This window comes from Solanum lycopersicum, chromosome 1, assembly GCF_036512215.1.
Source record: "Solanum lycopersicum chromosome 1, SLM_r2.1".
In the NCBI taxonomy this organism is placed as follows: Eukaryota; Viridiplantae; Streptophyta; class Magnoliopsida; order Solanales; family Solanaceae; genus Solanum; species Solanum lycopersicum.
The window spans coordinates 75,853,859-75,879,132 of NC_090800.1; the positions used below are offsets into that span (position 1 = coordinate 75,853,859).

Genomic DNA, 25,274 nt, shown 5'->3' on the forward strand with positions numbered 1-25,274 from the left:
AGTTGGTGAGCCTCTTTGCATTCCGGAGGACATCTTTTATTGTTTTCTAGTTAGTTCAATAGAATGTTATGGGGTTTGTCTCAACAATTATCACAGTCAAGTTAGAGGCTTCATAGACAGTTAGTGCTTCAGTAGTCTTTACATTTTCATTCTTCAGTTAATTTCTTTTATCCTTATAAGTGTAATTGTTATCTTCCGCTGAACTAAGTAAGTCAGGCCAAGGGTTTGCTCGAGATCAGCAATGGTCACCGAGTGCCAGTCCCGCCAAAAGTGTAGGCTCGTGGTGACATAAAATCCCTAAAAAAATCTCTTCAATATAGAAAAGGGGAAAGTAGAATTGTATTTAACAAACATAATTCTTAAGTGACAGGGAGTTTGTGGGTGAAAACTCAACCAAAATCAAGTAAGAATTGAGTGTTAAATTTCAGTTTGTAGGGAAAATCACCACTTTTGAAATCTTTGATTTTGGAGAATTTAGAAAACAAATTTGGTAAGAAGTGATTTAAAATTGAATTAGGAACTTACCCACATGAATTCCCACAAGAAATCTCTTCCAAAATCTTTCTCCCAAGCTTTCGAAGTTTTGAAAATAGGAAAACTTCTGATGATAAACATAGCTATCAACGAAATAACACGTCAAGAAAAACATCAATGGTAAGAGAGCTTGATTTGATCCTTTAATTTGGAAATTTTTACGCATAATTCAATAGTCTAAATCGATTATAAAACATGTTTCGAGATCAATCGAATCATCGAATTTTTGAAAGAAGATATTTTACCCAAAATTACACCTTGAGGCTTCTTTTAAGAATATTCTACACAATATAATCTCAGGACCCGAGCTAATACACCATACTAGCTTGGACTCGGCCTTTTCGAACTAATAAAATTGGTAGAATAATCATTCAAGTCCAGATCTCAAATGTTGACCAAAGTCAAACTCTCTCGATATAAATCACCTCAAATAGTTTCCAAACCACTAAAATATATCCAAAGTATTTGAAAGTAAGGAAGTTTGAACTCTAATGTTTTTTTGCTTTTTAATAAAGAAATTCTAAGATTTTTTGAAACCGGGGACTTTAAAATTCTTTCTGAATTATATATTTTAATGAAATTTCTTTTTTTTAAAAAAAAAAATAGACCCAATTTCAATTTTTGGAGGATATACATGAAAATTTCTTCCTATGAAACTGAGCCCCATTGTGGGACTACGTACATATCCTATCATAACAAGAACTACGGAAAACCTAGTTCATGATGAACGATAAAAAAATATTATCTTGATTTATGTATTTTATGAAAGAAATTTATTTTATTTTGTTTTTATGAAACATTGAAAAATAATTGTAAATATTTATTCGTGGTGAAATATATATTGGGAACACGTACTGGTCAAATATCTTTTCAGAAGGTGAATTTGTGTGAATGACACTACTAAAAATCCGTCAAAGAACGATAGAAAAAGACGATGGTGTGTGTCCCTTTTTTTGGAAAAGCGACGTAGGCAATCTCGTCGCTTTTCAAAAAAGACGAACTCTGTCCTTTATATATATCTTTTAATTTATTTTTAATAATGCGACGTCATTCGTTGCTTTTTAATTTTTTTTTGTATTTTTAATTTATAAAAAAACAGACAAAGTCCATCGCTTTTCTTTTAAAAAAAAAATTAAATCCACACAATATAACAAATTAATAGTTGATATGAATCATAAAATCTTCGTGGTCAAAATATTTAATTTAAATCACAAAATCTTTTATGAATCCACAAAATCACATGATTTAAATCCAAAAGTAAACGACAGACAATATTACAAATTAAGTGATAATTGTATACAAATTTTAAATAAGAAAAAGATTTATTAACCAAAATTCTTAAACATTAGAATTTTCCATATAGTTAAGTAAAGAATAGTATTTAAGAAGAAAACTATAGTCAATTTCAATAGACTAAATATTAAGACTCTTATATCTTATAAATAAGTAGGGATTTAATAGGTATAGCCTTAATTAATTTCAAAATCCTAAAATTAGGATAGTAGTAAGATAATAACTATTTAAGAAAATTAGCAAATGACAATTTTATCTATGATAAACAAAGGGTTAAATCAATATATCTAAGGACATGTATACTTTATTTTGATATAATATGAATTTTAGATACGTGATATAAGGCCTAATTATTAAAATAAAAATAAAATTAAAAAATAAAAAATCATGGAAAAAATTATGCAGCATAGAAGTCTTATAAGGAAGCACACTCCAACATCCAAATTATTCGTGTGCACTAAAAGTCTCGCAGGAATGAAATATGATATCACCTATTTCTTCAGCCGAGTCAGGATTAAAATTTTCGGGGTTTATAATCGTTAATCAATTTTGTTAGGATTCAAAATCTAGGAAAAAACTAACCCCTACTTAAATTTGCCTCTCAAACACCACGATAATGGGGAATAAAAAGATTTATTAAAAATTACGAAATCAAAATCCATAACTAACTCAAATGGATGAATCAATGGTGAAAAAAATGATATCCCAAGAAATCGATTTGCCTTCAAACCCTTTCTCAATTGTGCTAGCATAAAAGCAAAAACTATGACGAAACTTAATTATGAAATACTTTGGTATTTTCTTTATGGGAATGATGCTGGAGAAATAGATTTAGTTTTTTTGTCACTTACATTTTGTTTGAATTATTGTTATTCATTCATAATGTATTGTATTGTACTCCGTTATATTATATTGTATGGTAGATTGTATTGTTTGTCGTTATTTAATAACATTTTAATTGTTTGGTTTAATTGTATCGTACTCTATTGTAATTTATAAATTTACTTAAGTATCCTTAATTATTCTAGGGTAGAAGATTTGACTAGATTTTAAAAAGGAAAAATTGTATATAATGGCAAACTAATAAATCAAATTAAATGTTATACACACTTTGATTTAATTGTGTCATGTAGCAAACTGTTTGTTAGTCACCTCTCTCCCTCAAACTCTCGCTCGCCACTCTCCCTCTCTCGCTCGCCACTCTCCCTCTCTCGCTCCCTCTCACTTTTATACAAACACAAGTGTATAAAATATGTTTCTGTTTGTATAAAGCTAAAAGAAATTGTATATATAGATATAAATTTGTTCCCCTCTCCCAGATCTCGCTTGCCACTCTCTCAGATCTCGCTCGCCACCTTCACCTCTATCGCTTATACAAACAGAAACGAAATGTATAAATTGTGTTTCTTTTTGTATAAATTGAGAGAAAATTGTATATACACATGCAAATACATATATTTTCGTCCTATACACTTATAGTTCTACAATACAAATATTCCACTGCCCAATTTTCTTGATCTTTCTCTCTTTCTCATTTTATACATATACAAATTATACAATTGATTTGCATACAACTGTTTGTTTTTTTTTTGCATATGTATAGCAAATTATACAATTGATTTCTTTGTATATGTATAACGAATTATACATATTTATGTTTGTTATGGAGCAAATTATGCAAACTTTGTTATAGCATACAAATATGAATTTTGTGTTTGTTACATGTGAAAAATGTTCTTTAAATAATTAAGGTAAAGGGCAAAATAGTACTTGAAAATTATGCAAAGATATAACTGGAAAAAAAATTAACAATGGAAACACACCAAATTGGTTGTTCCATAAAATAGGGTCTTTCATTGTTATGTAGCAAGGAAATTTAACAATGCAGTATCATAAATTTTTAAGTAATAATCAAAATAAACATTATAGATATAGTAACCATACAATACAATATAATGAATAACAATGATTCAAACCTAGTGTTAGTTAAAGACACTTACGTTCCAATTTATTAATTCTTCAATTTTATCTATTCATAAAGTTGGAAAAAGATAATTAAATTATGTTTAAATTAACAATTATTCTGAAACAAATTTTTTTAGTATATATGACAATTAAAAAGAAAAAAAAATTGAAGGAGTGCTTCTTTTTACGTAATTTCCAATTATATAAATTTTGTTTCAAAAAAAGTTACAAATTTCATACATGAATTTACTATCAAAATTATTATTTGACTCGGAATATGGTAGATAAGGGACCCAAGATGGAGTATATGAAAAGACAAGAAAGTTCATGATTTCGTACAAGTACGTTGAACTTAGCTTTAACAAAATTTGTCTAAAATAGGGGTGCTCTTTATCAAAGTTTATTCTAAATATATCAACTGCAGGGGTTGTGGCGAGTCGTATAATACTTTTTTATGTTTAATCAAATATTTTAGATTTGAGTTTTCTTAAATATGAAATTATTTTTGTTAAAAAGTGTTTTATTTCATGTGAAATTTTTTAACATGAATTTAAATTTAATTAGACTCTAATTAAATATCAGACTTCAATATGAAGAGCGAGAGAGAATCACAAAGTTAGAATGGTTGTGACTCTATATATAGTTATATACGTTGATTCTTCTGATTGTGGTTTGATAAGAGACAAACCACATGAGTTGTGATAATAGTTAAGTAAAACAAACAAAAGAATCACCTCAAAATATTGTGTTTTGTCGAATCTAAGAGACCGAATACTTTGCTACTTTTAATTTGAAGATAACATATCAAACTTAGTTGTGGTGCATTCGTAGAAGTGATTCATCCTTAATCAGAAGTCTTAAATTTGAGTTTAAATATTAAAAAAATTATATTAAAAATATCACTCTCAGATAGGTCTCAAAATTTGAATTTAATTGAAACTCTAATGTATGGAATGAAATTTTTTTATTTTATAATAACATCATGGGTCGGCCAAGATGTTGCCATGCAATTGCATTACAATCTCAAAAGATATCATCAATGTAACAAGTATGTGGACCAAAAATAATGGACATATCATCTTCATTATTGAACTATTCACTACCTACCAATGACCAAGCAACCCCCACCCCACTACCCCCAAAATCCCATTTTTCATCATTATTTATCAAAACAATTATATAGTTGATGTTTTTGGTCATGAAAATTTAATTTTTTTTTTGGAGTTGTAAGTATTTGATTGAACTTCTTGCAAAGTGTTTTAATATCCCCCAATTCCTAGATAAATAATGTTTTATCTTTATGGCTGGTTTTGTATTCTTAAAATGATTTGACTCGCTTCATCTATTTCAATTTTACAGCTCATACAACTTAGGATTAAAAACATTAACTAATATGAAATCTAACTTGTTAATCCTCCTTATATTGATTTAGATTAGACATAATCAGTAATTCATACAGTTATATAAGTATATAAATAAAAATCAGACCATCAATCCAGGTAGATCAGAAAGCAATAAAGTTTTGAGCAAAGAGAATAATACTTGTTCTGATTATAGTACTAACCATTAATCCAAAATAAAAAGCTTTACAAAAGCTATTCAATAATTCCATCATTAGAGTCTTTTTTTTCACAAACACAATATATTTAACATAAAACTAAACTTATTCATCGATCTCTTTCCCCTTAAATACAATAAACCCCTCCATCCATACTTAATCCCCAGACCTAAAATATAAAATAAGAAGAAGAAATTATTCGCATTTTTTTCTCAAATTTCAGACCTTTTCAATTCTCCATGTCTAAAAAAAATTCATGGAGAAAACTGAAAGTTCCAAAATTATAAGAATTTAGGAGCGAATAGGAAAGATTTAATAGTAATATAAGTCAACCTTAAACCTAATTAGAGACTGGGGAGAATCCAAACTAGTTATTATGAATTATAAGAGGTAATTCTCCAGAATACGGGTCGGATCCATTACTCCAGTCGGAGCAACCGCCGTAAATCTCTCGACGCTGAATCATCGAATGATGTCAATTCTACTTGCTTTTTGTTGTTCATGTTGTTGAAGAAAGAAGGTAGAGGAAGAGATCGAGGCGATGGAGAATTTGAGAAAGCAGATCCGGCATAAACGTCGGTCGGGGTATGCCCGACCCGGATATTTTTCGGGAACATTCCGGGTTGTTCCGGACCTAATCTTCCGGTACCGTAAACTGTCGTCAATTCATCACCGCTACCACTCGCCGGTTGTTTCTTCTTCTTACCCGACGACGTTGTTTTGTTCTCTTTCCTGATATTAGGGTTCAGAGAATCCAACGACTCTCCCCTTCTCAAAATCATTACCTGACCCATCACGATTCCGCCGTCTACCACCGGTGTAACTCTCCCAGGGATCTGAACCGGTTTCGACTCCTCAGATCTCCTAGAAATCGACGGCTCAGATTGGTTCTGGATCTTGCTGTTCAACTTCTTTTTCTCCGTTCTAACAACCGGTTTCCGGTAACCGTTGTTATTATAATACCCATTATTTTTCCGACGATGAAACGCCGCCGCCGGTTGTGGTTCCCTGAACCTGTCAATCAAACAATTTTGTGGCCGCAAAACTTCTGTTCCCATTTTAACGAAAAAGGAAATCAAAATTTGTGCAAATAAATACACCCAAGAAAGAAAAAGAAAATTCCAAAGACTATTTCAATCAACCTTCAAAGGGAAAGGGGTGATTTATAGGCAATTAATAAAGAAAACAAGTTTCTTCTTCCTGGGTTTTCCGATTCCTTAAGGGAAACAATAAGAGAAAATACTCCCTTAAAACTATATTTCTTCTCTGTAAATTGAGAGAGATTTTGTTTCGTTTCAATATGAAGATAACAAGGAAGATTGGGTAGAGCTTTATATATACACAAAAGAAGGAGAAGAAAAAAGGTATGCGCGTGACGCACGCGATTGGTTGTGCGAGTGGGGGTTTGTATTAGACATGTTTTGGTTAAGCCGTCTAATTTGATTTTCATATTTTATGAGCGGCTGACCTAAGACTGAGCCGTTCACGTGTGGGGCCCAGATTTTCTTTCCGTATTGACGGAGACTTGTAATCCGTTAGTCTACGCGCTTGTCGTTTTCTTATAGTGTCTAACGGCGTTAAGTTTTGGACGGTGAGTTGTTTTTTTTGTCGTCTTAAAAAGGGAAAATTATTTGAGGGGACCATGTGTTTGTTGTGTGGCTACTTCAAATCTCTTTCCTTTTCTATTATCTAATAATAAAAATAAAAAAAACTTTAATTATTTTTTAATTTAAAAATTAAAAAATATTTATCGTAAATTTCCATATATGAATTTTTATTACTGGACTTTGATTGGTTTTCATTGATAATATCTGCCACGTCATTTTGAGTAAATTGTGGACAATGATTTCTAAATTTGATCATTGATTTTATGAGATGTTGATCCTCTTGTCATGGATCTGATATTCAACAAAAAGAAATTTATTCTTAAATTCCGTTCATAACGATAATTTTGATAAAAATTTTATATTTATAATACGAAAACGATTTAAATGTTCTTAAGTTATGCAAAAATTGAACAAATATGTTATTATTAATACTTTATCATAAATATGTTCTTGTTGTTTAATATTTAATTTTAAGGTCAATTCAATAATATCGAGAGTCTAAAGCAAAATTTAAGAGAGAGATTTGATATTTTTTTATCACATATATATACATTTATTTGAAATACATTTTTCTAGTTATTTTAGATGAAAAGTCATTAAGCACTATTTTATAATTGATTCGTTTTGATATTGTCTTTTCAAATGATGATATAGCGAATTCATTGGATCTCTCTTGAGACATTAATAATCTTAAAGAAGATTTAATCAATTTTAATTTTGAAAAACTTCTTTAGGCTGAGGCAACAACTATAACTACAAAAGTTGGTAACATTATTCTATAAGCAATATGTGTATTTAGAAAATAATCAATTTTTTTCATTTGATTGAGTATTATCATTAGATCATTATCTTCTACTTGTATTACTTCTTTTAACAATTTTAATTTTGAATAAATCTAAACCATCAATATCTATTAATTATTATGTGTTAAAGAAAGTTCAAGGTTAAGACAATATTTTTTTAAAAATTCTCATCATTTAGTGATCTCAATATTTTACCACTAAGTGAGAAATTAAAAATATTTTCATATGCTTCAATTGGTTCAAACTTATTTCAAAGTGAAAAATAGTTTAATTTATTCTACATATATAAAGTAATCAATGATAAACGATTCTTTAAAGGACTTTGTGATTTTGTTATCTATATTTTCATCAAATTATTTCTTACGAAATTCAAATTTATATTCAATAATCAGTGGCGAACCCAAAATTTTCAAAAAGTGGGTTCAACATATAAAAAAAATAAAACTAAAATGTGGGAGTAGGGATTTGAACTCGAGCAAGCTGGAAAAATTAAGCCCACTTCATGTAACAACCCGTGTAGTCGGTTTGGGCACTAGAAATTTTTATGTTAGAAAATACTTTCTGATAGATTTAAGTGGGTGTTTTGGACTATTCATAATTATAATTATGGAATTAGTGGGGTAGTTTTACTAATTTATTTAGTTAATGGTTAAGAAATAATATTATAATTAATAGTGGGTCACTTTTATCACTATTATAATTATATGAGTATAATAATTAGGGTAACAAATAATCTGTAGATGAAAAGAAAAGAGGAAAAAAAAAAGAACAGTGAGAAAGACGGCTTACCTGTGCAGTTACATTAAAGATTAAGCGTGGATTCGTTTAGCGGTGGGTTTCTTTATAAATTTGTAACATGCAGATTGGTGGAAAGAATATATTAGTTCTTGTAAAACTATAAATGTTCAGGTGTATGCTAAATTGCTACGAGATAGGTTTAAGTACAAATTGTTGATTGAAAAAGTTAGGCAGCCATTAATCATTAATGTATAAACAAATTGGAAGATTAAGGTGTGGATGTGCATGTGGAAAAGCTTACTGCCACTGGATTGGCACCAGTAACTTAAAATTTTAGACATTAAAATATTTTATACCTTATTATATGTTATAATTTTATACATTGAAATATGAAATTAATTATGGTTGGATAAGAAGGTATTAGATGAGAAGATTTGCTAAGTTGTAAAATTGGGTTAGACGTTTTGCCACTAGGGTTCGAAACCAATGCTTAATCTTGAATTAAACTGCGTATCATCCTCTTATAAATTGAGTTTAGTATATTAAAATAGGTCATTAAATATTAGGTGTATGAAATTATTTATATTTCATTAACGTTATGTTAATTAAGGGAACTAAGACCTACCCTTAGTTTGGACTTTAGGAATTTGATTTTATAATTAGGTGAGTTTTTGGGTCTAGGCTAAATATAGAATAATTTGAGTGTTTATAGACTCGTTAACTTACAAATTGTGCATATATATACTTGATAGATTGGAAAGGTTCGGAGGCAATAAGGAAAGGAAAGTCATTGGAGAAGTAGTTACTTGACTTCAATTCTTCGGTGGAGGTAGGTTATGGTTTATGCTATTTGATAGTAAACTCTTAATAGTGATTGATATGCCTTGAATGATATTGTGAAGTTATCTATGTACTTGACTGTGTGATTGTGTGATTTGGTTGTGTGGTTTGTGATTGGTCTGAAATCCTGAGACCGTAGAATTTATATTCTCTAATCCTATCTATCGAAGTGATGCCTTGAATAAAGAAGGCTTAATGAAAATAATATAACAATGAATTGAAAGCGGTGATAATAAAGGATAAATTAATAGTATAATTGGATCGGAGTGTCACATTCCGACACGGTATTCTTGGATCGGAGTGTCACGTTCCGACACAGTATTTTTGGATCGGAGTGTCACGTTTCGACACAATATTCTTGGATCGGAGTGTCACGTTTCGACACGGTATTCTTGGATCGGAGTGTCACGTTCCGACACGGTATTCTTGGATCGGAGTGTCACGTTCCGACACGATAATATTAAAGGAGAAACATGTTGAATAAATGAAAGATACTCAATCTCAAAGAACTCAACTCCCAAAATGGTTTGGTTTGGAGGCATGAATCCTCATGTGTGATCTTGCTACCGTTGACTTAATACGTGCTTACTTTATTGTTATTGACACTTGTTCATGTTGTTTGTTGCTTATCACATGTTAAGTGCTATAGTTGAGTTCATACTATTATTCTTTGTATATTAGTTACTATTTTGGTTGACCGATGATACTTACTCGGTACATGTTGCCTCGTACTGAGTCCTACTTGTTTTCTTCTTTGTTTTCCTTTTATGAAATGCAACGAGTGTACCTATGACTTCTGATTTCCCTCATCTCTAGCCAGCCTCCCGCATATCAAGTTACAGGGTGAGCTATCCATTCAAGCTCGTGTTGGATTCTCTCGGTCACGACATGATGTCCTATACTTTCAGACACATACCATTTTATTCTTTATTTTAGTGTATTCAATATTCTTAGACTTAGTATTGGAGATTAGATGTCCTTGATGTGATGACTATCAGATTTTGGGATGATAAGTATTAAACTTTAGAAACTTATTTAAATTGGTTGCTTAGTATCTTTTGGAGCTTCCGCATTATTTATATTATTTATAGTTGAACTATTGGTATATGTTGGGGTTTAGATGTGTTGGTTCGCCCATCTAAGGAGGTAAGTGTGGGTGCCATTCACGACCCGTTTTGGATCGTGACACTTCACCATTGAGCCAAGAGTTACACTTGTGTTAGTAATGTCAAAAGTTAACATATACATATAAAATCTTAAGAACTAATCAAATATACATATATATACGATGTTATTTTTCAATGAAGTGGGTTCACATGAACCCACTTGATCTTCTATGGGTCAGCCCCTGATATTTATCTCACATGCAATTTCCTCTAGTAAACGCATAGTATATACCAAAAATTTTTTTTTTTTAAAAACATATATATAAGTAATTGGTTTTTAAATTTGGGGGCCTCTAAAAATATGTCTCCCAAGCGATGACGTTAGTGGCCTAGGGGTTACAGAAAGAAGAAAGCTCATCTCTTTCCAATACTATTTAACTTTACTTCCTTGTACTTCTACGAAGGGCTTAATTAGCACAATTAAGTGGCGCTTGTTGAATACCGACAACCCCAAGTTAGTCTAAATTTTCCCTTATTTTTGTGTCACCCAATTAATAAGTGAAAAGGACAAATATTTTCAGGAGTCACTTGGTAATTGGATAAGAAACAAGTTCATATATTAATTTGGCATAATACATATATTAGACCCTAAACTTTCATTGTACACAAATAGGCACTTTAACTATCCTATCTTTCAAAAAATAAAAACGCAATTTTTGGAGTCAAAGTGCGTGAAATGCAACACTCTAACGTGTATTAGTGAGCCAATCAGTGGCTACCAACTAACTAAATATTTTACATGTCTTTTTTTAAAAAAAAATTTATCTTACATGTCATTTTAGAACTAAAAAAATTAAAATAATTTTAATTAATATAAAAGAGATTCATTAAGATTATAATTGTCATTTCAACATTTTTTAACCTTCGTGGGCCTCGAAAATTACCCCTCACTTGCGCAGAATGCGTGCATTTCACGCATTTTGCCAGGAAGGAATCGCGTATTTATTTATTAAAAGATGGAATAGTTAAAGTGCCTATTTGTGCACTATAAAAATTTGAGATCAAAGTTAAAATTTGAAACCAAATTTGAGATCCAATATATGTATTATGTCTATTAATTTTGTATCATTAATAAGAAATTCAATATATAAATAGAAAATAAGATATTCATGTATAAAAGTAATACGACGTTTAATTACAATTTAAAAATTCGCATATTTAAACATGTATAGGTTAATGAGAAAATCTATATTTTGTTTTATGCAAATAGATTATGAGAAAATCTATCACTACAAAAAAAAATCAAATTGTGGAGCTTTTATTATGGAGGTTACTATAACCCTCCTTAAATTATACTTCCTCTGTTCTTATTTAGTTGTCCATTTTAGAAATAGCATATATATTAAGATATCAATAATTAGTATAGTGAAGTTACAATTTTATTCTTATTAATTATGGTTTTAAAAATGATGAATTAAAATTTAGAAATTTTTAAGAAGTTTAAATGAGAATATAATAGAAAAAAATTATTTTTTTTAATTTGTCAAATAAATAAAAATAACTAAAAGAGAAAATATGAACAAATAAATAGAAACAAAATGGAGTGAAAATATGAACAAATAAATAGAAACAAAATGGAGTTTCTAATAGCAAAGGTTTGAATAACCCCTTCAATTTCTGTGCAGTTTGTGGGGATCATTAACTCTGGTAACCCTCTAAATTAAAATTTCATTATTTAATTTATCAAGTTCTCTAGTTAAAATTGAACGTTATGGTTAATATTACTATGAATATAACTTTTGCACACAATTTTAGATCTATTCTCACTTGACCAGTAATTAGTGATTATCGGTACTGGGGTTAACCCAAAACAGAGTACAAAAAAAGTGACAAAATAGAGGAAATATTTCGTTATATCCGCTCATAACTAATTCATATATTAATAATAATTACGTAACTTTAAATTAAGTTGTAGACATTGAAATTTTGTGGACTTTATAAAATGTGTTTAATTTGAGTTGGAATTTTACAAATTAATTGTATTCAACCCAGATTAGAATTCTAGGAGGTTATTCAACTCTAAATTCTCTTTAAAACATCTCATAAATTATAAATTCATAAAGAGATCAAGATCTCGAATACTCCACAAATTGATGAATTATTCATGTAGAGAGGTCATATCTAAATCATCATAATTCGAAAAATTACTTACAAGCTTCATGAATAAAATCACGTTTTTTTATATTTTATTTGTTTAATTTATATATTTTCAATATATTTAAATTTGTTGCAAACACAGATATAAAGCGACCCTTAAAGTATACAAAGTTGACCGATATACCCTTACTTAAATGGCTTAGCATTTTTACTATCTACAAATTTAATATATATATTTTTCCTATTGGAGTTTATGCAATCAAGCACCAATTTCTCAGTACGGGTATCTGAAAAGTTTAGATTTGAGTTTTTTTTTCATCGTCGATTCATGCATTCTTTCTACTTTAGTCGTGTCCAAAATAAAGGATAGAACAACTTCCACCATGGTCTTATATATATATATATATATATATAAAAGTAATTGGATAAGGGTGAGGGGAGGGGGAATTAGCATTAAAATTTCCATACTAGGATTAAGAATAAGGATATTTAAGATAAAAAGTGAAAGTGATTTTTTTTAGTAAATAATGGTCAGGAATAGTTTGGATATGTGAAAAGGATATGTGCAAATGCTCCCAGTAAGAAGGTGTGATACATTGGATATAGAGGGTATGAGGAGTAGTAAAGGTTGGTCATAAAAGTATTGAGGAGATAAGGTGATTAAACATGTCATAACTTAAATTCAGCTTATCGACAAAACAAAACAACCTTTGATAGGAAGTTTGGGAGTCAATTCTCCAAATGGTCACCCAAGTTAAGAGAATTGCTTAAAATATCATTTATGTTTCATTTACGATCAAAATATCACCCAACTATTACTATTTTTCTCCAAATATACTTGACAATTCAAAAGCATGGCTCTCTCCTAGTTGGCATAACATGTCATTTAAGTTTTTTTTTTAGTAATAGATTAATTTTATTAATTAAACTCATTTAACTAAAATAATCATCATATTGTTTTTAATTTTTTAAAATTAATTTATTAAGAATAAATTTTCATACTTAAAATCTTTTATCATAATTAAACTTTTTATTTTTTTATGTTATGCAGAATGCATAACATAAAAGATTTTAAGTATGAAAATTTATTCTTAATAGATTAAAAATAAATTTATAATAATATGATCATTATATTAGTTGAATAGGTTTAATGAATTAAATTAGTTTATTATTAAAAAAAAGGACTTTAATGGCATGTCATGTCAATTAAGAGAGACTGATGATTTTAAAGTCTCAAATATATTTGGAGAAAATAGTAATAGTTGGATGATATTTTGATCATAAATGAAACATAAATCATATTTCAAGACAATTCTCTTAAATTGGATAACCATTTAGAAAATTGAGATCGCGAATTAGGATGAAAACTAGTAGGTAATCGAATGTTATTCATTTTTCGATGGTTTAGGCTGATTGTGACACTATGATTTTTTCTTGTATGAGGACACTTTACGCACTGAGATTTTCGTTAAAAAAAAGTGGAGACCTTGCTTCTACTTTTATAGTAGATGGCTAATATGAGTAGGAAATATTTTTGAATTTTTTTTCAATAGTAATAAGTTAATTGATTTAGTACGTTTAGATTGAAACTATTAAACTTTACTCAATGACATAAGAAAAAATCGTCTTATCTTTGAATTTATTCTTTGATATCTATCTTTTGCATTAACCATATCAAAGAGGAATTGAACTTTTTCTGATTTTTTGAAAACTCTAATCCATTTGATGTCCATCACTATTCACCTCCTCTTCAACAGTTAATTTAGCAAACATATTTATGTTTTTCAATATTAATTTTATACCCTACTAGAAAATTGTAAATTATCTATGAATTTTACATAGATATTATTTCTGTGGAAATTTTTCTACTAATTTTCATGAGGAAATATGAAATTCTTAAAAAAATAGTTTTCCAAAAAAATTGGGGGATATTTTTGGCGCCACTTTCCGCAAATTTATTACGTAGGAAATTTTTTGCGGCAAATAATTTGTAAGTATTATTTTCATAGAAAAATTCGCAAGTAATAAAAAAATGATTTTTTTATGTTGTAGAAAGAATTACATTTTTTTTCATACACACAAATAAAAATCTACCAATATTAACCCTACACATATAATTAACTAATAAATTAAGAAAAAATAATAAATAACAAGTTTGTCTATTTTAACGAAGAAGAAAAAATTCAATCAAAATTTTTAAGCCATGTATTAGCAGTGCATTATCTTAAATATTATTGTAAAAATGTTATTTATTAATATAAAAATTTGAATAATTTAATTGAAAGTCCTACAATATTTATGCTAAAAGTAGGTATTTTTCTTTCTTTCCTTTTCTATATAAGATTTGCAATTTTTTAAAACTATATTTAAGCAAAATCAAAATTTTAAAATTCACTATCTAAATATATTGGGTCTCCAATTTTGAGGATATAAAACAAATTGTTAAAGTGTTCTAAAATTGTTTAATGATTGAGAAACAACTCAATATATGCAAAAATAATTTCTTAGTCTCGATATAATAAAATATAGAGATCATAAAATAGTTGGTCGGTCTATCTTTCTATTATACGTGATTATTATTATTATAAAAAATAACCACTTGTAAACTTTCCACTTAATTATTTAATTCAAAGCCAATAATCTAAAGCCACCATCTATAAAGTCTAGTATAAGTAAATAACATGATTGATTATGACAAAAATCTAGTAGGCCAAAATTCTTATATTATTTTATTTGAGGCTAATATTCACTTTGATCTGATTAATAATGTCCATGGTGGGGATTTTTTCATTTGCACCTTTTTGTTTTCATCAATTAGTACAAAATAAATATTAATTATTAAATGAAATAAAGAATATGTGACATTTGGTGAAGTAGTATTTACGTGTCTAATTTGTGCGATTTTAGAATATCTATGTCCTCTTTTTATTAAAAAAAAATGGAACAAATATATTATTTAAGAAAACAACTAAATTATTTTCAAGAAAACATATTTAAAAGTTGAACAAGACTTGGTCTACCATTAAGAAAATCAAACATATAATAATATACATATAAAGTCATTCGAGTTTGGCTTGTGAGCTAATTCAAACTTTATAGTGGACTAAAAGTAAGCTTTTAAAACTCATTTTAATATTCGCAAAAAAAATTAAATACTAAAAAAATATAGATCTTCCAAATATCATGCCTACCATTATATGATTATAATATTATTACTTACTAAATTATAAAGTTTAGTGGGTGAAAAAATAAAAAAGTTCAATAATTTCTTCTGATTTGAGCAGATTTTGATGGGTCAGCACTCGGCATAACTCAATATTGCCATGTCGGGTCGAATTTGATTTTTTAAAAATACATATTTGATAGAAAATTTGAGGAGCATATAATTAGATAGATTGAATATCACAATTATATATATAGTAGTGTAATTAGCGGCGCTTCGTGCGGTTATGAAAATGATTAAAATAAAATTACATATTAATATCAATAATTACTTTAATAAAAAGAATTTTTTTTAATCACATAATTTTATAGAAGAGAAACTATGAAAAATATTTAGATTAAATATGAAATTTATTAAAAAATCAATATATGTGAACTTCGAAAAGTTAAATATTAAAAATAAATTTTATAGAGAAAAAGGGAAGGTAATAAGAATTGGGTGATATTAGAATTACTTAAATGTAAACTTGTGATCATTTTTTTCTTTTTTATTTGAGATTTTCTTAGTATAATTTATATATATTTATGTAAACTTTACATCTAATCGTTCTTTTATGCTTATTTGTAATTTTATAAATTGTATTCTTAGTATAATTTTTCGGCAATGTATAACTTGGATTACTATTAATAGTTAGTATTCATGACTATATAGTTAGCCAACACTATTATAAATCATTATCCACAATTATTATTATTTGTCCTCCTCATGACCCAATCATCACATGTTTTAATTATTTTTATTGTACAATATTAGATTAATTTAATATTTGTATTAATGACTTTTTAATAATTAAATTTTATATAAAGAAAAGTTTAAAAATATTAATTAGTTAAATTTCATACTTATTATTATTATTATTATTATTATTATTATTATTATTTGTCACGACCCAAATTGGGCCGCGACTGGCATCCACACTTACCCTCCTATGTGAGCGAACCAACCAATCTAAACCTTAACATTTCAATATAATATCAACAGAAAGTAATGCGGAAGACTTAAACTCATTAATAAAAACCAATTCAATAACTTCTAAAAACTCAACAACTATTATTATCCCCAAAATCTGGAAGTCATCATCACAAGAACATCTACTTCAAATTACTAAAGCTAAGAGTATCTAGAAGCTAAATTACATAAAAAGCTAGTCCATGCCGGAACTTCAAGGCATCAAGACATGAAGAGGAAGATCCAGTCCAAGCTAGAAGCATTAGCTCACCTTGAAATCCGGAGTAATGAAGACTGGCTAGAGTTGCGGTTGAGTTGAAGACGATGGTATGTTTGCTGCACTCCACAAATAATCAAAAAGAAAACATACAAGTAGGGGTCAGTACAAAACACAGGTACTGAGTAGATATCATCGGCCAACTCGAAATAGAAAACAATATATGTCAGATAATATCATAAAATCAACTACAATACTCAACATGCGGCATTTACAATTACCATAACCCTTGGTCATAACACCAAGCTCATCAACGAGGACTCACGCCTCCTCATTATACTCATTTGAGAATTAGGTTCATTAGATTGAGTATATTAACATCTTTCAAGATTCATTATCTTTATTCCTCTCGAATCGGTACGTGACACTCCGCTCCTCATATACTATCCTGGTGTCGGAACGTGACACTCCGATCCTCATATACTATCCTGGTACCGGAACGTGGCACCCGATCCATATACTATCCTGGTGTCGGAACGTGACACTCCGATCATCATTCTATCCTGGTGTCAGAACGTGACACCCGATCCATATTCTATCTTGGTACCGGAACGTGGCAACCGATCCATATTCTATCCTGGTGTCGGAACGTGACACTCCGATCCTCATATACTATCCTGGTACCAGAACGTGGCACCCGATCCATATTCTATCCTGGTGTCGGAACGTGACACTCCGATCCTCATATACTATCCTGGTATCGGAACGTGGCACCCGATCCCCCTAATCACACTACTTTCGTTCATCAAGCCTTCTTTTATACCAAGGCATCATCATTAACAAAGTAGATTAGGGTTTCTTTTTGGGATAATGCCCAAGTACCCCCTCAACCTATGCCTGAAATCTCAGAGACACACTTATACTATACTAAGGTCCTATTACCCCCCTGAACTTATTTTATTAATAATTTATTACCCCTTTTCGACCTACGTGGCACTATCTTGTGGGCTCAACGATGGTTGACTTTTTATTCAAACTAGTGCCACGTAGGCTAAAAAGGGGTAAAAAATTACTTATAAAATAAGTTCAGGGGGGTAATAGGACCTTAGTATAGTGTAAGTGTGTCTTTGGGATTTCGGGCATAGGTTGAGGGGGTACTTGTGCATTATCCCTTTCTTTTTCAAGATTTAGGATTCAATAGATTCATCATGCTTATTTTATCACCATTATATAATCACAACATGCAAACACATAATTAAGCATATAGAAGGGTTTACAACATTACCCAATACATATCATTCGCTATTAAGAGTTTACTACAAATAGCATAAAAACCATAACCTACCTCCACCGAAGATTCGTGATCAAGCAAGCAATTTTTCTCAAGGCTTTGTTTTCTCTTCGCTTTCCTCTTATCTCGATCGATCCTCTCTCTCTCTTCTTGTTCTTTCTATTTTTCTTTATTCAAACCCTCTTTCTTTTACCCTAATTAGCATATAATTAAGAATAAAAGATGGCAATAATAACCCACTAATTTACTCAAGGTTACCTCTTTTAGCCCCCAAGTAATTGAGTTATTAATATTAAACCACTAACTTTATAATTATAAGCCGGAATAGTCCAAAACGTCCCTTAAAACATTAAAGAAATCCGACTCCGCCTGGGATTACGCAGCCTGTGACGGGCCGTCGTGCCTGCGACGGTCCGTCCTGCTGCTCCGTCACAGAGTTCAGAGACTCAATTCTCTGAAGAGTCTGTGACGGTCCGTCACGCCATTCCGTTACGAAATTCAGAGAGTCGATTTCAGTACCCATTTTTCAGAATTTCTAAGTGTTTTGAAACGAGACCCCCTCGACGGTCCGTCGTGGGTTCCGTCATCTCAGCCTGTTTTTCCAGAAATAAAATCTGCTGCTCAAAACGACTAAACAGGTCGTTACATTATTATTATTATTATTATCATCATCATCATTATACTTAGGTTTAGATATCCAATTATTTTTGGGACAACTTATATTGGAAAAAAATATAAAATTTAAAAATAACATAAAAGAGAGAATTAACTACGAAAAAAAGATTCAAAAAATGACACATACACAATTCCTATTTCTTTTAATTTTATTTGGCCTAAACACAAAATATTAAAAAATATTTTTCACATTTTAAATAAATATTACATTTAACATAATAAATTCCTAAAAATAAAAAGTCACATTAATTAAGAGGTAATATGACTTTGAACTTTTGTAACATAAAAAGAGTAATATTTGTACATTATTACACTAATAAAGTACATTAATTATAGAAAATGAAAAACAAACAAATTAGAGTTATTGAGACAAATATTTTATTATAAGTAAATAGATAGGTAGAAAAGCAACTAAATTTTTTTAAAATTATAAATTAATCATAATTTTGAAATAACTTTAGAACTCCGGAAAAATAACAAACATGAAAAAAAATAAAGACTTATTAATAAACAACTTGAAATATTCTAAGAAAAACAACAAAAATGAAAAATTTAAGAATTGTAATTTTACATATTAATAAATAATTTATTTTTGATAAAACCATGTGTATTTTAAAAATAATAAATTAACTTTTCATTTTTATGATTTGTCATTTTTGTTAATAAAAATTGTTTCACCGGATTATGAAAGTATATGTCCACATATTTTTTTAAGTAGCATATCGATTTCTACTTCTATATTTTAAAATATTATAAGTCACAAACACAATAAACTAATATCATCAATAAAAAAAGTGAGAGATGAATTTACCTAAACAAATAATTATTTTGAAGAGTGTATCATTATATATAGTTAAATTATCTATAAATCATATAGAGGTAAGGAGAATAAATTAGATGTTTTTTTAAAAAAAACTCAGATTTCTATCTTCATGAACACAAACAAATAATATTAATATATGATTCAACAAAGAAAGAGTTGTAATTATATTAGACATATCAAATTATTTTTCCTTGTAAACTCAAATTATGCAAGAATGTCTAACCATTTTCATTATAGATATATCTTCTATAATCGGCAAATCTGATTAAATAAGTTAAAAAATTATCTACCAAAATAAAAAAAAGATAAAAAATAAGGAGAAAATTACATTTAAACACATATAATCATTTTTAACAAAACATAAATAATTCAAAAAGAAATAATATAATAGATACATTACTTCTTAAGGACCTAAAAAATAAAGAATAATCACTATATAGCTCAAAATCCATTAATCTCCATCTCTTAATGTTTTCATTTCATCCTATATATAAGAGTCAAAAAAAATAATAACAAATAAATTATTAGTCGTAAAATGAATCTCACAGTTAACAAATTAAAATATTACATCTCATAAAGGATAAGAAAAAATTTCATTTAATCATAAATTCTGCTACATAATCATTTTGGACAAATAATCAATATATATAACTCAAAATCCATTAATCTTCATTGCTTGATGTTATCATTTCATCCTATATACAAGAGTCAAGAAAAATAATAACAAATACATTATTAGTCATAAAATAAATCTCAAAGATAACAAAACAAAATAATTTATCTAGAAGAAATAAAAATATGATGACATATTAGCCTTACTTGCTAATTAAAAGTAATATATGAAATAATATTTAAAAAAACAATGCACCTCAAAGCTTACAAATATTGTGACATTCCTTCCACTAATTCTCTACCCAAAGATGACTACCAATAACACACAATTTTAGTGTAATTTTATAGTGTTAATGTAACCTTTCACATTAAATAATTAGAAGTTATGAATATGAAAGGTTTAAGAGGTTATGAATATGAAAGGTTTGAGGGTTATGAATATTATTAATACTAATTTAAGAATAGAATTTATATAATTAAAGAGGTATAAATTTATTAAAAAAATAATTAAAAAAACAAAGAAAAAATATCAAGTAAAAGAAGAAAAATAAAAAAAAATGAATGGAGGTCATAGAGAGGTGCCACATCACCTCCTCTATGATCCTCATTTATATTTATATATAGATATGACACATGTTTTTTACGATCTAGACATGATAATTTTTATGATGATAGAGAGAAAATTATATATTTCTTGCGAGTGAAATATGTTGGGTTTTAAAAGGTGTGAATGGAAAAAAAGAGTTGTGATTTTTATGATGAGTTGTGATTTTTATGATTAGTTGCGATTTTTATGAAAATTTATGAATTTTATGAAATGTGACGACATTTCCAAAAGATTATGACTTTTCCAAATATTTGTGATCTTTCCGGTGAGGCACAATAAGAACCTTTTTGTACTACCATTTATTTTCTATAAATTGAGGGATTTTCTTTCATTTTAAAAAGAGAAATTTTGTGATTTCTTCTTCTACTACTAAATCTAGTATTTTAAGTACTGCCGTTGAGTGGCTCGCTGACACCAGCATTTTGAGTATCAATACACTGGTGATTGAGATCATTCTATTCAGGGAGGACATATTTCAAATCAAACCTCGGATACTAGATACTAGAAGGGAATAATTTTCTTAAGAGTATTAATACACTGGTGATTGAGATCATTCTATCGTGAGAGGACATATTCCAAATCAAACCTTGGATACTAGAAGGGAATAATTTTCTTAAGGGACACTGTTCATTCAGTGGGCTTGATCTTCTCTCTGTTTGTCCAGATTTTGGTATGTGATACAGATTTTAGATTTGTGAATTAATTTTGTTCTTCTGTTCTTTATTGGTTCATTAAACTTTAGTAACTTCGTATTTTTGAAAGTTTGTTGAAATCAGTAAAATTCTTTAAACAGAGATTGACAACAATTCTTCTATTAAAAAAATATTTTATTTATTTTTCTAATATGATTCTGATTCTAATTTCTCTACTAATTTTAATTTTCTAATTATGAAAATACCATGTTCTTTAAAGTTTTATTCTAAGTATCTTAAGAACATAAGACAAAGAACAAAATTTATATAACAAAATGCTCTCATAATATGTCGATCACGCTAATAAAGAGAATTTAAACAAAAATGTATTTTACTTAGCTTCGTAACGCTTGAGCGCTTCCTAATGTGTGAGACAAAGATGTTGGAAATAGGGATCAAACCCAACCATTAGGGGTTGCAGTTAACTCATTTGTCTGTCCTCCTCATAAACCCTATTTTTTGTAATGTATTTATACATTATTATGGGTATTGAAAATAAAATACCTTATTATATATACATCCGTATATCATATATATTAATTTTGTCTATACTTCAAATTCTTAACATTGATTAAGAGTATCTTACTTCCTACCATATATTAATAAAGATATGTCTAGATATATGTGTTTTTGTAACCAGATACACTAAAATAGGGAGATAAACAAGCAAGTATAACAGAGGCAAGAGAGACAGTCATGTATATTATCTTACATATACACAGGAGAGTGGTGAACGAGAGGAGAGGGAGGTGAGACAGGTGAGTCAAATGAGAGAAACGAGCGAGATGTGTTATGTATCTCATATACATATGAATCTACTTGGATAAAATGTATTTAGAACAAATTATTACACCTAATTTTGACTTCATGTATCCCGAGAAATATGTTTCTGAATGCATCAAAATCTGATAAAATTTGTAATATTGCAAAGTAGTATGTATCTAAATAATTAGCTCCTAAATTAACATATTTTTTTATAATTTATCAACCAAAAAAAAAGTAAAGAACAAATCTTTTAATTAGTATTTTCGATTATATGCTACATCAAGTTTATGTATCATTATACTACATAATTCCAAATCACTTTCTCTTGATCAATAAAGATATAAATAACATTGCTGGACCACAAACTTTAGACCCCATGAACAACTCACTCATTAATAATTTTCCACTTAAAGAGATAAGAAATAAAAATAAAAGAGGGAACAAATTTATGAAATCTCTCAAAAGGCATATGGGGTCCATGAAATTCCTATTATTTTTATTTATAAGAAGTAAAATGCAAGGTACCAAACAAATTTGTCCAATGTGCTATGGTTCATAATTTTGTTATGATAGAGTCAAATATATTATAATTAGTCAATTGTTTTAATTCATTCAATTTAATTCAGGATAATTCGTTGCTGCTATAACCTCTATCACATTTTATATCTTTTGGGTGAGCACTTTATGCGCACTGAGTAAACTCCTTAATGTGTAATAGGCTGTAAATCATACAGGGGATGTAAATCGCATCAAACAATGCGATATACTCGACTCAGAAGACATTGAAGGGGATTTGATCTCGGATCATCCGTGTGAATAACCACCTTTCAATATTAAATACATACGCAATATAAACTAATTCGGAATTTTCTCGACGGACAACTTTAACTCGGGCATCAATCACATCCTACCCCATTCGAAGGTGTTTTAGTTGACTAACTCAACTTCTAGCTTTTAACTGTGTTTCACCAAACAACTAGTAATAGTTTTCTAAAATAAGTAATTTAAGGTTCTTTTTTCGCTTTTTTTTTTTTTTGAATTTTATCAAACTTAATTATATATAAATAAAAAATTATTATTTGTATAGATGCATTAAAAATGAATGATTTTAGTTATTCAATGTCCAAATTTATAGTGAGCATCTTAATAATATTAATGTATATTTAATTCAAATATTCCTACATTTAAAATTGAAAAAAAAAAACGAACGAGGTTAAACTATCTTAAGGGAAATCACTTGATTATACTAGTAATCAAAAGAAACAAAGATAGGAATATAAAAAAATCTGGAGTAATTGTAAAATGCTTTAAAAGTGTTGTCAATGAGGTGTGTTTGGTACGAGCGAGAATATTTTAAAGTTATATATATATATATATATATATATATATATATATACTTTGAGATAAATATATATTTTATTATTAGGTTTAAATTCCCTTCTGCTCATTTCTTATTATTCTTTTTCGTTTTTAGCTACGAAATTCAAAATATCAAATAAATATAGGGATTAGGTTCAAATCCCCATCTGCTCATTTTTTTAAAATATTCTTTTAGCTATGAAGTTTAAAAATATCGAACAAAATAGAAGGATGGCTAGTTTCAAACTTGCGACCTCATAAGTGTAAAGTGAAATTTAAAACCACCACTTCACCTAAGACACTTTATCCATTAGAATCATCTAATTTGTTTATACATGAATATCGTAATTTTATATTTCATATAAATCAATATTGGGTACATACTTTAACTAAGCACATTATTGTTAGTGGTGGACCCGCCGTCTCCAAATCCTGAATTTACCCCTGTACCCAAGGTTCGAATTTGAGATCTGTGGTTAAAGATGAAGTAATGTCACTGATTGAACTTTTTTCTTTATTGTCATTTTTCTTATTTTTAAGAAACTTGTTATTCTAGAAAAATATATTTTTCTTAAAAAAGAAATAAGAAAAAATATTTCTCTTTACCAAAAATACCCTTATGTCAATTCTATGGTACCAAAAGAAAAACAAAATGAAATGTCAATTTCTGACTAGGTGAGGGAATTACATAGATGATAGAATAATGTCATTGTCCAAAATAGTTCATGTCTATCTTTCTTGACCATAAATAATGTTACACTTCTTTATCACATATAACTCTTGCCTTTTTCACACCACTAGTAATACAACAGCTGTCTTTAATTATTTTTTTAGAAAAACTTTTATTGGGAACTTTTAATATACGTTGATGAAAGTTGATGTGAAAATTAAATTCTTTCATTTAAGAACTCCAATAATAGGGCTTGAGGTTGATCAATCTATTATTTTCTCTATAATTTGACCTCTAAATTAGGAGCGTTTAAAATTAAATCGTAATTGATAAAGCATCATAAAATTACTTTATTGAGATATTGATACAGGATGATCGAATAAATGGTTGGAGAACATATTAAATTTTAAATTAACGGCTTCTTAGTGTGAGAGTCGAGAGCGGATTATAGTAATATACTAGTGTCCTTATTTCAATGATAAAAAAATGTTCTAGATTTGAGAAGAAGAATATAATACTTGTGCATGTCATTTTTGTACTTTCTTTTTTTTTTTTTGCACCATATTCTTTTACTTTTTAAGGGACAAAAGCAGGTTAAAGCAAATCAATTTTCATAAAAGAATCTGGCCACAAATTAAATAGCTGAATTGCCAATAATAATAATAATTAAGTAATAACTTTGATGAGATCATTTATAATATATTTGTGTTTTTTAATGGAGTACTATTTATTAAGTAATCATATGAAGTCATATTTAATTTTAATTTTCTTCTTAAAAGAAGGAAAAATAA

The 25,274-nt window shown here is 28.5% G+C and overlaps 1 protein-coding gene across 1 annotated transcript; it reads right to left on the reverse strand.

Moving 5' to 3' along the window:
* Positions 1 to 5,312: 5,312 nt before the first annotated feature.
* On the reverse strand, positions 5,313 to 7,056 carry LOC101268511 (uncharacterized). The gene has a single exon (XM_004229431.5). It carries the CDS (start codon positions 6,406 to 6,408, stop codon positions 5,770 to 5,772), a length of 639 nt encoding a protein of 212 aa, XP_004229479.1. The 5' UTR covers positions 6,409 to 7,056; the 3' UTR covers positions 5,313 to 5,769.
* Positions 7,057 to 25,274: the final 18,218 nt, after the last annotated feature.